Below are 15,870 nucleotides of genomic sequence, written 5' to 3'. Positions count from 1 at the left end.
CTCAAAATACTATAACCATAAAAACGTACATGTAAAGCAAACATTTTCAGAAATTAGCTTAGAAATGGCCATTTAATTTGAAGCAGTGGTTCATGAGAGAATTTCATATTTCAATAAATATTTAAATATTTATTTAAAGATTCAGTTTACGGTCCTGCTACATGGACCTAATGCTCTTTATCTACTGCATGGATGGTGAACAGCACATGATTATGATTATGATTTTTTTTTTTTTTTGAGAGAGAGGGTCTCACTCTGTTGTCCAGGCTGGAGTGCAGCTATGTGATCTCAGCTCACTGCAACCTCCTCCTCCACCTCCCAGGTTCAAGCAATTCATCTGCCTCAGCCTCCCGAATAGCTGAGATTACAGGTGCCTGCCATCATGCCTAGCTAATTTTTGTATTTTTAATCGAGACGGGGTTTTGCCATGTTGGCCAGGCTGGTCTCAAACTCCTGACCTCAAGCAATCTGCCTGCCTCAGCCTCTCAAAGTGCTGAGATTACAGGCATGAGCCACCGCACCTGACAAATTTCTTTATATTTTTAAAGTGTACTGTATTACACAGTCATAAAAAGAATGAGAAAACTCTCTGTGAACAGATAAGGAAATATCTTCAAATCAAGCAGTTACTAAAAAAGACAGGTTTATGATATAGTATGCCATCATTTATATAAAAAATTATGTAATTGTATTTTCTTGTACTACATAAAAAAATCTTTGGCAGAATCCTCAAAAAACTAATAACACTGATTACCTCTTAGGGGAAAGAGAAACCAGATGAACTAGGTGGACAGGGAACATTAGTTGAACCATATTAAATTGTTGATGCTCAACTATTTTCATCTAGGAAAACAGCAATTACATATGGTTCAACTTATTAATAATAGTTTTTTTGTTTCTGAAACGTGTTAATGTATTACACAATTGAATTTGTTTTCTATTCCTACATAGAAATTATCACACTTAGTGTCTTAAAACAACACCCATTTATTAATTTACACTTTTATAGATTAGAAGTCTGATATATGATAGCTGGATTCTCTGCTGAGGGTATCAGGAGGCTGAGGGCTCATCTGAAGGCTCTGTGGATAAACCTCCAAAGCTCATTCTTGTTGGCAGGATGGCATTTCTTTTGGTTGTAGAACTGAGGTCCCAATTTCCCTGTTGGCTGTCTGCCGAGAATTATCCTCAGTTTCTGGAGGTTGCTCTTGGGTCTCATCCACCTGGCCCCACCATCCTCAAGTCAGCACAAGCACACCGAACTCTCCTTGTGCTCTGAGTCTCTGACTTCCTTTTCTGCTGGAGAACAGTCTCCTTTCGTGGGGCTCATGTGATTAGGGTGGGCCCGCCTGGATAATCTCCCTTTTGATTATCCCAAAGTCAATCCATTAATAACCTTAATGACATCTGCAAAAAATGCCTTTTGCTGTATGTCACACAATCGTGGGAGTGGTATCTCATTCCCTCCACAGGTTCTGCCCACACTTAAAGGGAGGAGATCAATTATACAAGGATGATGTGTCCTTTGAGTCATCTTAGAATTCTCCCTACCATAATATTTATAAAATTAAATGTAGTAAACAAATCATTTCCACCAATAGTTAAACATCAACTGTATTGGATCCGATCCTGTTGTTTTAAAGTGTACTCTCTTTGCTGTAGATGATCTGGATGTTGCTTACCAAAAACTGAGTCAGCTCATCAGAGAATACCTGGGGTTGACTGAGGAACCCGCCAAGGGTTTGGCTGCGACTGCAGGTACTGTCCTCTCCCCTTTATGCCAGGACTTTTTTTTTTTTTCATGGAAAGGAAAACAAATCTGAGTTGCTATTCGGGTACTCATCACTTGGGCTGAAGCTGCTTCTCTTTTATTCCTGTACTTCTTCTGGGGCAATTGTCCCTGAAACAAGCAGCGTGAGTCAGCCTTCTGGACCTGTAACTCTGCTTATCTCCATGACTATAACGGACCTCCGGGGACTGCCCTTCAGCAACAGGCTGGGCAGTACCTTGGAGGAGGTAATAGATAAGGGTTAGCCTCATGGTTCAGAATTGAGGAACCCAGGAATTCTAAAGCCTTAATTAGAATTTTGGTACATGAATTTTGAGATGTATTTAAAAGGCTCCCTTGAATCCACCCCAAAACTGTTAGGGTAGCTACTATAAAAACAAGACAAAAAAAAACAGAAAATAACAGGTGTTGGCAAGGATTTGGAGAAATTGGAACCCTTGTGCACTGTTGGTGGCAATGTAAAATGGCATTGCTCCTATGGAAAACAGTATGGAGATTCCTCGAAAAATTAGCAATAGAACTGGCCTCTCATCTAGCAATTCTACTTATATACCTCCAAAAGAATTGACGCCAGGGTCTCAAAAGGAGCGCTGCACACCCATGTTTTTAGCAGCACTATTCAGAGTAGCCAAAACGTGGAAGCAACCCATAAAACAGAATTCCATTTGACCTTAAAAAAGGAAGGAAATTCTGGCACATGCTACACATGAATGAACCTTGAAGACACTGTGCTGAATGAAATGAGCTAGTCACAAAAGGACAGCTACCGTATGATTCCACTTACACAAGGTATCTAGAGTGGTCAGGTTCATAGAGACAGAAAGTAGAATGGTAGTTGCCAGAGGCTAGGGAGTGGGAGTGGTTTAATGGGTACAGAGTTGAGAACTGTACCCATTAAACTTTCAGTTTGAGAAGATGAAATGAGTACTGGAGGCAGGGCACGGTGGCTCATGCCTGTAATCCCAACACTTTGGGAGGCCGAGGCAGGCAGATCACAAGGTCAAGAGATCAAGACCATCCTGGCCCACATGGTGAAACTCTGTCTCTACTAAAAAATGCAAAAATTAGCTGTGCATGGTGGTGTGCGCCTGTAGTCCCAGCTACTCGGGAGGCTGAGACAGGAAAATTGCTTGAACCCAGGAGGCGGAGATTGCAGTGAGCCAAGATTGCACCACTGCACTCCAACCTGGTGCCTGGCTACAGAGCAAGACTCTGTCTCAAAAAAAGAAAAAAAAAAAGAAAAGAGTTCTGGAGATGGATGGTAATGGTGGTGGCACAGTGTGAATATACTTCATGCCACTGAACTGTGCAGTTAACAATGGTTAAAGTAGTCAATTTTTTATGTGTATTTTACAACTATAGTCTGTTTTAAAAGTTTCCCTTGATGGACTGAACCCTGTTCACACATTGTGTATTGTGAAATGTTAACTTGAGACCCTGGCTGCTTTGCAGGTGTGTTCAGCTTTGTGTTTTAGTGGTTGTGACTCTTCGCCCAAATAGGATTTTTTTTAGTTGGCTGCATCCTGGCAGACTGAGACAGGGCAGGTCATGATTTTGCCAGAGTTCAAACCAGCGCTGTTTTTGAATTTTGCACACTTCTCCCAGGTTGAAGGCTCCTGGTATTTTGGAATGAGGTCAGTGTGAAACTGGTAAAAATCAACAGATAATGGCTGAGAATTTCCTTCTACATATGTCTTGTAGGAGATAAAGTGACTAGGGTATGACATGCTGACTGGAATGTTCCTGGAAAAAGTTTGACCTGTCTGAAAATAGAAAGGAATGGAGGACTGTGGAGGACTGTTCTCAGTCTACAAAGTGTGGTCTGGGGGACATTAGATTAGGAGCATGTCAGGTGTATTTATCCAGCCCTGCTCGGAATCTCTGCACTGGGCACCAGTTCTTTAGAAAGCCATCTCTATGGAGAAGCGTTGTGTAGTATACCTAACGAGGCTTCTGTAGCTCAGTAGAAGTTTATCTTGAGGAAACCTGGCCCCCTTTGCCTTAATTCTTCACTAATCAAGCAACCTTCTGATCTTTAATTTGGTCCCCTTGGGTGGACCTGCCCCTGTCGGGACTGTACCCTACATTACCCGCCCTGCCTTGATCCCCAAGTCAGGCTCATCTCCATTGTAAATTAATTAATTAGTGTACTGGCTTTTAAATCAGCCTCTTGTGGGTTTGGATAAACAGGAATCAGTCCCCTGAGCCTGACCAGCTCTGAGTAACTGAGAAATGTGTTTCTCAATCTGTGGTTGTCTCTGAACAAGACTTTGCCTCAGCAACCTGTGAGATTCCATCTCTGTATCTTTTCTTATTCTACAACTGTCAGGAACACTGGCTATTGGGTGCAGTTGCCATCTGGCAAATTACTAGACCAGATAATGTGTGCATAGAAAAATAGACTTTCATTTTAACTGGTATAATAAAATTTTATTTATTTGGACTAATGAGGTTAGGCCTGGCTGATTTAATGAAAAGTGTGAATTACTGAATTTGTAAGAATGTGATCACATTCAGATATATTTCATAACTGAAACTGAGCCATCTAGTTATTGACTAATAGAATTCCAACTTTAAAAAGTAGACAGACAGATATGTAATTAGTGAATCAAATCACTAGCCTCAATGGGCCTTTGTTTTTCTGATGTGTTTAATATTTTGGAAAACAATGTGTTTTCTGAAGCCAACCACTTTATCTCATCTAGACAATTAATTTGCTGAGGAAGTTACTTTTTTCATTTGTGGATTTAAGAATAAACTTGCACATAAAGTAACATTGTAGAGGCCAGACATTATTCCAGTGAGTATCTAAAAAGTTCTAATGAACACGGTCCTCACTAATACACTTTTGATGGTGTCTCTAGTGGGACAAGAAGTAGAGTGGATGTTCTTTCTGAGTCTCAGGGCTGTGAAGTAGGTGCCAAGGAATAAGGGCCAGATGTTTGCAGGTTCAGTGCAAGAGAGTGGGGCCGACCATAATTACCTTAAAACGAGTGTCAGCACTCCTCAGGAAGGGACCCAGAGCCCCAGCAGAGTCACTGTCATGTACCCAGCTGGTGCTTCATCTAGTTGCTCCTGCTCTGAGCTGAGTCACTCTGATTTTAAGTTCTATAATTTAGGTATATGTGTATAAGCACATTACTCACACACATGGGACCTCTAGAAATTAAAAAAAATAGTTTTAGTATAATGAACTTTTTAGACATAATTGAGCTGTCGAAAGGAAGAAATTGAAATAAAAACATTTATGATTCTATGAAAGACAGCTTTGTCTGAGCAATTAGAAAACTGGACTGTAAATATGAAGCCTTGGTTTTCTATTCTAAAGCGAGCCAATAACCATTAACTTGAGTTGAGAAATAATTATGAACTCCCATTTCTTAAAATAAAAACCTATATATAATGTCATGGTGCACTATTAGAATCCAACTGTCCAGATTGAGGTTTTTCCCAATTGGATTAGGCGTCAGTACATTGCTTATGTCCAACAGCATTGTTTCTCTTAAAGTGGTAATCCTGTACCAATGCAAACTGAAAATGATTTCCACATAGCTGAAGTAGTAATGCATAGCTTTATCTTTGTAATTTTACATTGCTAATTTGTAACTAAGAATACAAACTGAATTTCTACTCTTAACAATGAGAGTGGAACAGAGTGATAAAAGTGAGCCCAAGATTTATCAGTTCTGAGTACAGCATCTATAACCCTGGGCCCAGAAGTATAAACCCTCGCCAATGGATGGATTAATTGAATTTTTCACTTAATGCATGCATAAAATAGTAACTTAAGGTATACAGTGATTATAAACCCTTGAAATATTCAGATATACCCTTAATTTAAAATATGTATCAATTTAGGTATAGAATTGTCTTATTTTCCCTATTGTAATGTGGATAACATTGATTTCTAATACATGAAGACTTAAAAAATGCCAGTTAACCAAATGGTTTCTGTAAAATAAGGAAAAAAAAACTATATTCACAACTCAGTATTAAGGGATGTAGTTCCTTCCATTTGTCTCTATACAACCTACTTCTTGGATAGTCAGTGCTTCCAGTAAAGCTTTTAGAAAGCTGGATCAGCTATCACCCTGAATTCTTGCTATGTAGATCATAAAATGAAATTATATTTGCAAATCATTATTCTGACTAGGGATAGAAAGAGATGATGATGGTTATGAGGAGTCAAACAGAGGAGAACTGAGCAGTTTACTAGTCCATAAAGTTTCCCTTTATCTTTAATAAAAGGCTTGGTATTTGCCAAGTTATGTCAATTGTTAAATTGTGAAAGTGGGGAACAAATCCTTATCTGTCTGATTATAGAAAATCAGGAGAGATTAAACAGCAAAAGAATCTTTAGCACAGGATTTCACTGTTCTTATATTTTTACATCTTTTAAAATTATTTTTATATTTTGGCAAAAATGCATACCATAACATAAAATTTGGCATTTTAACCATTTTAAGTGTACAAGTCAATGGCTCCAATTACATCCACAGTGTTGTATAACCGTTACCACTACTTATTTCCAAAATTTGTCATTACCCCAAACAGAAACTCTATACCCATTAAACAATAACTCCCCTCAACTCCTGGTAACCTCTAATCTACTTTCTTTTCTCTATGAATTTGCCTATTCTTGTTATTTTCATAGTTTTATTTTCTAATTTAACCTTGTTTCTTGTCCTAGCTAGTGTTTCAGTTTGTAACTCTTATAAACTAGGGAGATCCGAATGATGAACAGGACATCCCCTCAGAAACCGCACCAAGAGGGAAGCCTTTCTTTGCCCCCACCTGTCCCTCTGTCTCCCTAGAGAACACCTGGTTTGGTAGGATGCAAAGGCTGCATGTCCGCACTAGGGGCTCAGTGAGAATCCAGCAGTGCGAGCTCATCCTGTATCAGTGGAGGGGAGCGGGGGCCGGGAGCCTGGTTTGCCTCTGGGGATGGATCATTCTGGGGTCACCTCAGAGGTCTGATTTGGGTTGGAGTCTTTGAGTATCAGATCCTCCCCAAAGTGAGCTGAGACTGGCTTCTTCAAGGCTGTTCCAGACTCGTGTGCCGCCTCTGACCACTCCACATTTCAGAGCTCTGTCCTTAGGACTGGGGTAAGATGGTATTTGGGCCCCCAGAATCCATCAAGTGAACAAGTGCCTGCTGGATGATGGCGTCTGTGAGACCGTCCCTGAGATCAGTCACTCTGAGGACTTGCTGTCATGGTGAATGGAGGAAGCAGCTCCTCTCTGCAATACCAGCATTGCTAGTGGCCTCTGAGAGCCATTTTGAAGGCAAGGTAGATGTGGAAGTTGAAGGGGAGTCGTGGGGATGTGAGTGGGGGGGTAGCAGCCTGGACGGGGGTCCTCAGGAGCACCTGCTCTGAGCCATGGTGCCTTATGCTTCTGTCAGGCCAATTCTTTCTTTCCTTCTTACATTCATCACTCATTTCCTCAGTTCCTGCCCCTTGCCAGGTATTGGTGAACAGACGTAACTCTTCACAGACCTCACAGCTTATATAAGGGGCTGCCATTAAACAGGCAAACAAACAAATGGGACTTCTTCTGGCTTGGATGTCCGTCCTCTAGTTTCTACCATCAAAAGCGGCATTGATCTCTAAGATTTTACAATGTAAAATCTCATTCACTTGGAAAATGTCTCACCACCCACAAACCTGGATGTAAATGTTGGCTCTATGAATAAGAACCAAACATAAACCTTTAATGTTTATTCATTGAAGGTTATGTTTTCAGTTGACTAAAATTGTTTGAAGTTCCACTAAATAAGAGAATTATAGACACTTAGTATCTCCAAGGAGAAGGGAAGGTTATATTCTCCTATGAGTGTATTCATTTCAAGGGCCTATGTACATCTAACAGGGGAAAAGATGTTTTTCCCATTAATTTCTAAGCAGTTAGGAACTGCTTAGAAATTAAAAGAAGTTAAAACTTCTGTTTTTAGTTAACTTCTTTTTATATTAAAGCAGGAGCTCCCTCTAGCAAGAAGACTCTCTCTGGGGTACCAGCACACCTGGTTCCATCTCCCAGGCGCTTGGCGAAACTGCAAGCAGATGGCCAGATGACAGAGCATTTCTCTGGAATGCAAATTCATGCCAAGGACCTAGAAAATCAGAGCCTGACTCCTGCCCAGAACCAACAGCTGGCTCAGGATGGAGAAACCCATCAAAAAGAGCTTTCTCCTGACAGCCATCTCAATCCTGAGCTTCCTCAACACCTGAGCTCATCAGCCCTGGGGCTTTCTCACCAGGCCCAGGACCTAGCCCTAAACCCGACGGAAGAGGATGTGCGACAATCAGATCTTCCTCCAAAACGAATAGCCACTGAGACCGATGTCCCTGATGTGAAAGCCAGTGAGGTGGGGCAGACTCCGGTCACCCCTGCCCTGGCGCCTCCCGCACACGCTTCCCCTCCCGCCTCTCATAGCCCTCAGCCAGGCCAGGACGAGGAGTCAGGGGAGGCCCAGGTAACCCCCACTGGCCCTCCCCTGTCTGAACCTCCACAGCGACCTGGCCCCACTCCCCTCAGCCCTCAGAGAATTCAGGATGAAGAAACTGAGTCAGCAAAACTTCCACCCAGCAGTTCCCACCGTGATCCTCCAAAAGATTCTTCCCACCCTGACTCGGTGCAGAAACCTGCTGGGGATTCTCAGCAAGCTCTGAAGGAGGAAACATCCAAACTGGAAGCCATCCGAGTCAGTACCCCTTACCCAGCACTGCCGCATCCCCAAGACTTAGCAACAGATACCAAGCAGGCCCAGGCCAGGGAAGCCCCAGCGACCTTGCTTCCTAGAAACCGGCTGGCTCCCACACGGCTGCCCCAGCCTCAGATGCTGGCTCCCCTCCAGAGCAGGAGGCCCACCCCCAAACTCCTATCACCCAGCAGGGAAGAGGCTTTAGGAGCAACCTCCAGTCAAACCATGACTCCCCCTCCCAGGCCTCCACCAACCCGGGAAGCGGACAAGAGTAAACTGCCTCCCATCAGCCCTCCCCACTCAAAACCACCAGCAAATCTGAGCCCCCAGGAAGCCCACAGTCCTCAGCAAGTCCAGGAAGAGAAGGTCACTGAGGTGAAACTCCCTCTGATCAGTCCCCCCAGCCGTGAGCAAGCAGCATCCCCAGTCCCTCTCAGGAGGAGGCAGCTCAGAAAGTGAGGCTTCCTCGCATCCCTGCTCCTCTCCCAGAGCCACAGCTGCCCCAGAACTCAGGGATTCAGCCTGATCCAAGCCTACAAAGGCCAGGAAAGCTCCCCAAGCAGATGACTCTCCAGGAAGAGGATTCCAGACATGCAGGCCTTACCCAAAACCAGGGGCCCCTGCAGCAGACAGGGGCTAGGGGAAAAAACTCCCCATCCAGAAAGGGACAGCTAGAGGACTGGCACCCCTGGAAGAGGCACCGCCTGGGAGCCGCCAGCCAGCCTCACAGCTAGAACGCCACCGTCAGCCAGGGCCCGCCATGGTGCCTGACCATCCCAATCCCAGCCCTCCTTTGAACCCCGAGAGCAACCAGAGAAGTAAAGTCCATACACCAGAAATTCCTGAGCCACCCCACGCTGAGCCATCACCAATTACAAGAAGAGAAAAAAACAACAAATTGCATAAAAAGGGCCCATACCAACCTCTTCACAAATGACCTGGCTCAGAAGGTAGATGTGTCCAGACAAGGGCCATCTTGGAAGACAGATTTTTGTAGGATTATCTAAAGAAAATAAAACTCCCATTAGCGGCGATCAGTCAGCTCAGGAGGGCCAGCCCCCAATGGGAGACCTCTCCAGGGGGAAAAGGCCCCTGCAGAGTCGCTACAGGGCAGTTCGGCTCCTATGGAGCATCCAGGGAGAAAGGGACAGGTTCATCGAAAGGGCAGGTCTCAGAGGAGGAAGATTGCTTCACAAACCTCAGAGCAGGACAGCAAGCCCCGCACCCAGCCTGTCAAGACACATCAGCCTATCAGGGGAGAGGTCAGGCCAGAGACAGCTCTGTTCAAAGGGACAATGTACTTGCTTCCAAACAGCAAGCCAAAGAGAAGCGAACCCGAAAACATGGGGCAGTGCCACAGAACAAAAGCCCCCCTACTCCCCAGAACCAGGTGTCTGCTGAGGAGCAGGGCAGCCAGGAGGGAAGACTGCACACCAGGGCAAGTCAGAGCCCCAAGGTTTAAGCCACCCCCGGAGCCACCAGCTCATTAAGGTCTGGGAACCCCGAGGCAGCACCGTTACAGAACAACCAGCGAGGGCTGGGTGCTCTGAGTCTCCACACTGGCTTCCTCCTGAACCCACGGTCAGCGTAGGTGGAGGGGCCGTTCAGCGCTGTCCAGACTTTGGATTCCTAGAAGACAGGCAATCTGCACTGCTGTGCCTCTTCTGTTGTTGCCATTGCAGCCTGGAAGAGCAGCAGAGGGATGCAGCTCTATCAACTGCTGCCACCGAATTAAGCCATTCTGGAAGGCTGGTGTCAGCAAGTAGCCTTTGTGTCCAGACACGAATCCAACCTGAGTTCCAACTCTGGCTGAAGCCAGGCCATATTGCCATTACGTTTTGTTCTCTTCATAAGGAAAATTTGCTTCTAGACTTCTAGAAAGTCCTCTCACCCCTCTTGCATTATGGTGGAGTTCCAAAGCAAAAAGAACTCTTGAAAAGAAAGACTTCGCTGTTCCTGGAGGTTCTAAACCTACAGTTAATTTGTGGGAATCTTCTGTAAGAAAGAGAACGTATTTTGCATGCATGATGCCGTGATCAAATGCTTCAGATTTGTCTTGGCAATATGTTGCCTGAAACTTACTTTTCTTTGAAATGTATTTCAAAATGAACACCTTCCTTCTTTCTCTGAATAGAAATCTCATGTAAATCAGCCCATGCCTTTATTATGTCAAACCGTCTGGTTGAATCGATTAAAAGAATTAGTGGGGAGTGAATCAGTTGTTCATTTATCTATTCATACCATCAGGATTCTTTTGCTGGCAGATGATAAGGGTCCACTCTAAGCCAGCTTATGTGACTGACTGTATGAGAAGGGAGTAGATTTCATATGACTGAACTATGGGAAGGGCAAGGCTACAGCAGGTCTCAGAGAGATTGGGGGCCAGTTGTCAACATAACCAGGACTCTAGTCATCTCCTGAACTCTGGTCTAGGACTCTCACCACTTCTCATCTGTTTCTTTCTCCGTATTGGCCTCATTCTTTGGATTACAAATGACTCTTACCAATTTCTGCACATGGCGGGAACCTGGCCACCAGCAGCTCTCAAGCCCACATCTCATTTTACCTCTGGAAGCTGCCACTACTGTAAAGGGATTAATTTGAATGGATGTTCATTAATCCTAATCCAGGGAAAGTCTTATTGGCCTACCTTGGTTTAGGCACTTGTTCTTTTTTTTTTTTTTAATTTGTTTTATTGCATTTTAGGTTTGGGGGTACATGTGAAGAACATACAAGATTGTTGCATAGGTGCACACGTGGCAGTGTGATTTGCTGCCTTCCTCCCCATCACCTATATCTGGCATTTCTCCCCATGAACCAATCTACTCTGGCAGGGACCAGGATTACCTTTAGACATACCTATTGAACCCAATCCTATGTATGGAGACTATACTCCCCCCAAAAAGAGGATAATTGTGACTAAAACAGACAACCTAAGTTGTGACTTTTAAAAAGCTACCAGATATCTATTGAGCACTTACTGTGTTTGGTATCTTATATTTAAAAATATAACTGATGACTAAATGCCCGTGTAAATGTATCTTATCTTACACAAAAGAGATGTGTCCCTGCAACTACGAATTTCAAATGTTATTTCAAGGGCACTAGAGGAAATTGATATTTTAGAAATCCAGGATAAAAATCCTCTTGCAAAATGAAGAGTTTATGTAATGCCAGTAATTACCTTCCGATTTATCTGAGTTGTCCATAATGAAAATAATACAGTAACTTTAGAAAACATATCTAACAATGTTTTATATACAGTAACTTCAGAAATATTTAGAAAATAATATAGCAACTTTAGAAAACATATTATTTATTTATTTAATTTATTTATTTTTACTGAATCATTCATCCAACAAGCATTTATTGAGTACACCCTATGTTCCAGATAGTGATGGTTGCTAGATAAGGTGGGATGATGAGGACGCTTCAAGGAGCTTTGTCTTTTATCAAGGGAGACAGATTAGAGGGTTCACTGTACTAATAACACCATGTGATTAGGGCAGTTGAAGGCCCCACAGCGTGCTAGGCTATATTTTGCATCCTACAGACAGGAAAATCCGTTTGTTAACTTCTCCAGGCTGTCATAAGAATACCAAGGAAGGACACTGAATTCAGCCTGGGATACAAAAACTGGATCAGGAAACACTTCTAAGAGAAGGTCAGCCTTCAGCTTAGTCTTCACGGTTGCAGAATTAGTCAGCAGACCGATGGCAAGAGGAAGTTTTCTTAGAAGAAGGAACCACATTTGCCTACGCAGAGGCACGCACAGGCATAGCATTTTCTAAGGACCCGAATACCAGGAGAGATGTAGGTCTGTGTCGATCCAAAGTGCCTTTTGTGCTACTCCAATGAGCTTGGAAACTTGTTCTTCAGCAATGGGGAGCCACTGAATTTGTATTATAGAGGCCTCTGTCTGAAGGAGGTATGGAGGATGAATTTGAGGAGAGCAATTCAGGAAACAGGAGGAGCGGCTGGAAAGTTACTGCGGTAGTCCAGGAAATAGGGTAAGACCTGAAATGAGGCTATCGGGACAGGAATTTGCAAATTAGGTAAATATTTAGATTGGATGTGGAGGAGGGCAGATTGTGCAAGAGAGGAAGAAAATTAAGATAATTACTCATTTTCTGTGAGCTGGGTGTGGGGCACGTTTGCATTGACCATGTCTCATTTAGGTGAAGAATTTTAGAAATTTAAGATTACTTTTAGAAATGTATAATTTTCCTCTTTGAGCACCTGTTTCTGAGGCTCCTAAAGGCACTCGGGGTTCCATTTCCATTAGGGTACAAACAGGAAGTGATAAGCCAAGTTTTTGTGTCACTTCTTGGTGTTTGCGTTCTTGTTTTAGCAGTGTACATTCCTAATGTCTCAGATTCAGTGGAACTGGACCACATTTTGTTTGTGGTCAGAGGAAAGGAGTGAAAAGAATATTAACGAAAGGTTTTTAGTGCTATTATTGATTTTCTTGGTATAAGGGAAACTTCTGATTTTTACACATAGAATAACAAGGTTTAAAAATTGCCGTTTTCCATCTATATTTACAAAGTTTCTATCATTCCCATGTGATACGTTGCTTAGCAAGGCGATCTTTATAGAAACAAAAAAACATGGTGGCTTATAGTTACTACATTAGTAATACCATTTTTATCTCCTTTAAGGAAGATTGGCACCTAATATTCAAATCAATGGAGATAATAGTGCCACTTGGTGTGAAAGCCTTCCTCTAATATTTAAATAGCTAAATCAGTTATTCCCAAAATGTCAAAAGAGAATTGAATGAAGGACATGAGTGGGAAATTCACAGAAGAGGAAATAAAAATGGCCAGTAGATATGTCAGAAATATTTAACCTCGTTATTAGTTAAAACAGGATAGACCTTTTTTTTTTTTTTTTGTACTGAATTGGCAGATGAAAACCAGCTTAATGCCTGTTCTTGGCAAGGATGTGGGTAAATGCACTTTCTATGTCTCAGTAGAGAAAGTGAATTGGCACAGTTTTTCTGGGGCACAGTTTTACAATTTTCTGTTAAATTTACAAGACTTACAATTTTTTGTATATCTCAGTCTAGTAATTTGAATCTGAGGATTATCATACGGTAATCACTTATGTGCGATAATGTTCATGTCAGTGTTTTTATGATAAAATCTAAAAATAATCTAGCTATCTAATGGGATTTTAGAATTAAGTTATGGCATAGCTATATGCTGGAATGTTATGTTGTCATTATAATTATAATCGTGTTGTAGAAGAATATTTAATTAGAGGAAACAATTGATTTCATAGTAAGTAGAAAGCAGGTTAAGGAGGTAGAATCAGTGTGGCTCCAGTTATCTGGATTCTGGATTATGCATAATTTTTATTTTCCTATTTATGCTTTTTAGTATTTTCTAAATTTTCTACAATAACCTATGGGTTTATTCAGAAAAAATTATATAAAATTCAAACACACACACACTCTCTCTCTTTCTCTCTCTCTCTCTCTCTCTCTCTCTTTCTCTCTCTTTGAAGAGCTGTCATGCAAAAGCAATAGCCTTACATTCTATTTTGATTTGACATAATGAACTTTCTAAGAGTTAGACGTGATTTGCAGAGGGACAGACTAGCTTGCTCTAGAAGTTAGATGCTCTGTTATGGGAATCTTACAGAAAGTCTTCTTATGTTGGGGGATTAGTTGAACCAGCTAAAACTTAAGATTCATTTTATGATCTAAGATCCACGTACTGCAACTGACTCCACTTGCTGGTTACAAGGAATCCTGTTTTATTAAATGTAGTGCTTAGTACTAGAAAATTGGATATACTTAGTACTCCTTAGATACATGGCTTTCAAAGTTTTATTGACCAAGATCCATAATTAGTAGTATACATTTTACAATATCATGACCCAGTAAACACATACACAGCTAGAAAAAAATGTGTAAAAAAACACCCTTACTATGGTGATAGATGACTCTGATTTTTGTGATGCTGGATTTTAATTTTTAAATTCTGTTTGTGGCCTCCTAAATTGATTTCACAATTTTGTTTGCAACCTGCAGTTTGGAAAACCCTGCACTGAGCGCCCTAGAGCTTTGCTTTGATGCTGTCCTTACTTGAAGGCCTGTTACCAGACTGCCTCCCAGCTCTGGTTGCCTTCAAGTGAGGTTGGATGGGTGACATCATTTATGCTGAATTCTTCTCTAGGACAAGGATCTGGTGTATTGGCAGTTACGTTCTTTGTCAATGTTGGGGCTTGGGATAAGATATATCCAAAATTCATATGTTTTATATAAAGCTTTTTTAAAAAAGGCACTTCAGAACAATCTTGATCAGCTTGCATCCTTGCCTTTTGCTCCATGACAAGCCTGAAAATCATCTTATTACCATAAAAGATCCACCAAGTTCCACTTAAGATAATTGCACTATTTATATAGTACGTAGCACAGTATGTCTGTAAATGAATTTAATTGCATAGTCCAATTTGAAAGACATAATTCTAGAAATCACTTTTCTGTATTGACGAACCATTCAGAGAAGAAGATAAGAAGGGCCAAACCATTTCTTTGTGTTGATGACAGATAAATGGTGTTAGAAGATCAACTCTCTAATCTTAAAACTGATTATGAGAGTGCAATCATGATTTGCAAAAGCTGAAGACCTTTTATTACAGATTGTAACCTTAGAAATTCATGATTGCAAATAACACTAAAATTCAAACTAATCCTTAAAAATTCCAGTTGCGTTACAACTTAGCCATGTGACCTTGGGCAAGTTACAGAGTTCTCATGTATAAAACGGAGGTAATAATGGTACCTGCCTCAGTATTTTTTTGGGGATTAAATGAGTTAATATACTGAAAACCACCCAGAACAATATCTAGTGAAGTAAGTGCTTCTATGAGTGTTTGTTCATATTGATGTGAAAGCAGCAAAAAATGTTTGCATTTTCCCGTTCATTGAAAGAGGGTGACACTGTTCAAACTGGGTGGCAATAGTTGGTAAATGCGATATCTTTGTGAAAGTCCTTTTTTAAAATTTGACAACCTTGATTTAATTGAGGAACTTAAATTTAGAATAATATTGGAAAGAAATTGTAGTTTAGCAAAATGTTATAGAGATCAAGAGGTTCTTCAATGGGCATTCACAGGGAGCGGGGCAGTTTGGAGAAGAGAGTAGGGAAATGTCAATTCTGATATTATTATGAATTTCCATGTGATATACACATAAAAGATCTGTAGTAACACCTGGCACATAGTACCTGCTCAATAAATGCTATCTATTATTTTTACTGTTATTTCATTATTGATAAAATCAAGATCATTCATATCCTGGTTTTCAGATTGGTTAGATAGTAAATGCTGTCAAGTCACTTGTCCAGATAGTGGGCATTTTATTTTC

General features: G+C 41.5%; 1 protein-coding gene across 3 annotated transcripts in view; it reads left to right on the top strand.

The window, feature by feature from the left end:
- LRGUK (leucine rich repeats and guanylate kinase domain containing) overlaps positions 1-15,870 on the top strand; it is a 131,070-nt gene that overhangs the window by 71,133 nt on the left and 44,067 nt on the right. For all 3 annotated transcript variants that reach the window (XR_012512030.1, XM_003920982.4, XM_074379045.1), the window contains exon 15: positions 1,663-1,758. Coding sequence is in view for 2 of the 3 variants with exons in the window: in XM_003920982.4 (XP_003921031.3) it covers positions 1,663-1,758 (96 nt within the window). In the remaining variant the exon portion in view is untranslated. The remainder of the gene's footprint in view (positions 1-1,662; positions 1,759-15,870) is intronic.

Source organism: Saimiri boliviensis, chromosome 10, assembly GCF_048565385.1.
Source record: "Saimiri boliviensis isolate mSaiBol1 chromosome 10, mSaiBol1.pri, whole genome shotgun sequence".
NCBI lineage: Eukaryota > Metazoa > Chordata > Mammalia > Primates > Cebidae > Saimiri > Saimiri boliviensis.
Note: the sequence above shows the minus strand (reverse complement) of the source record. Positions and strands in the feature narration are given on the sequence as shown.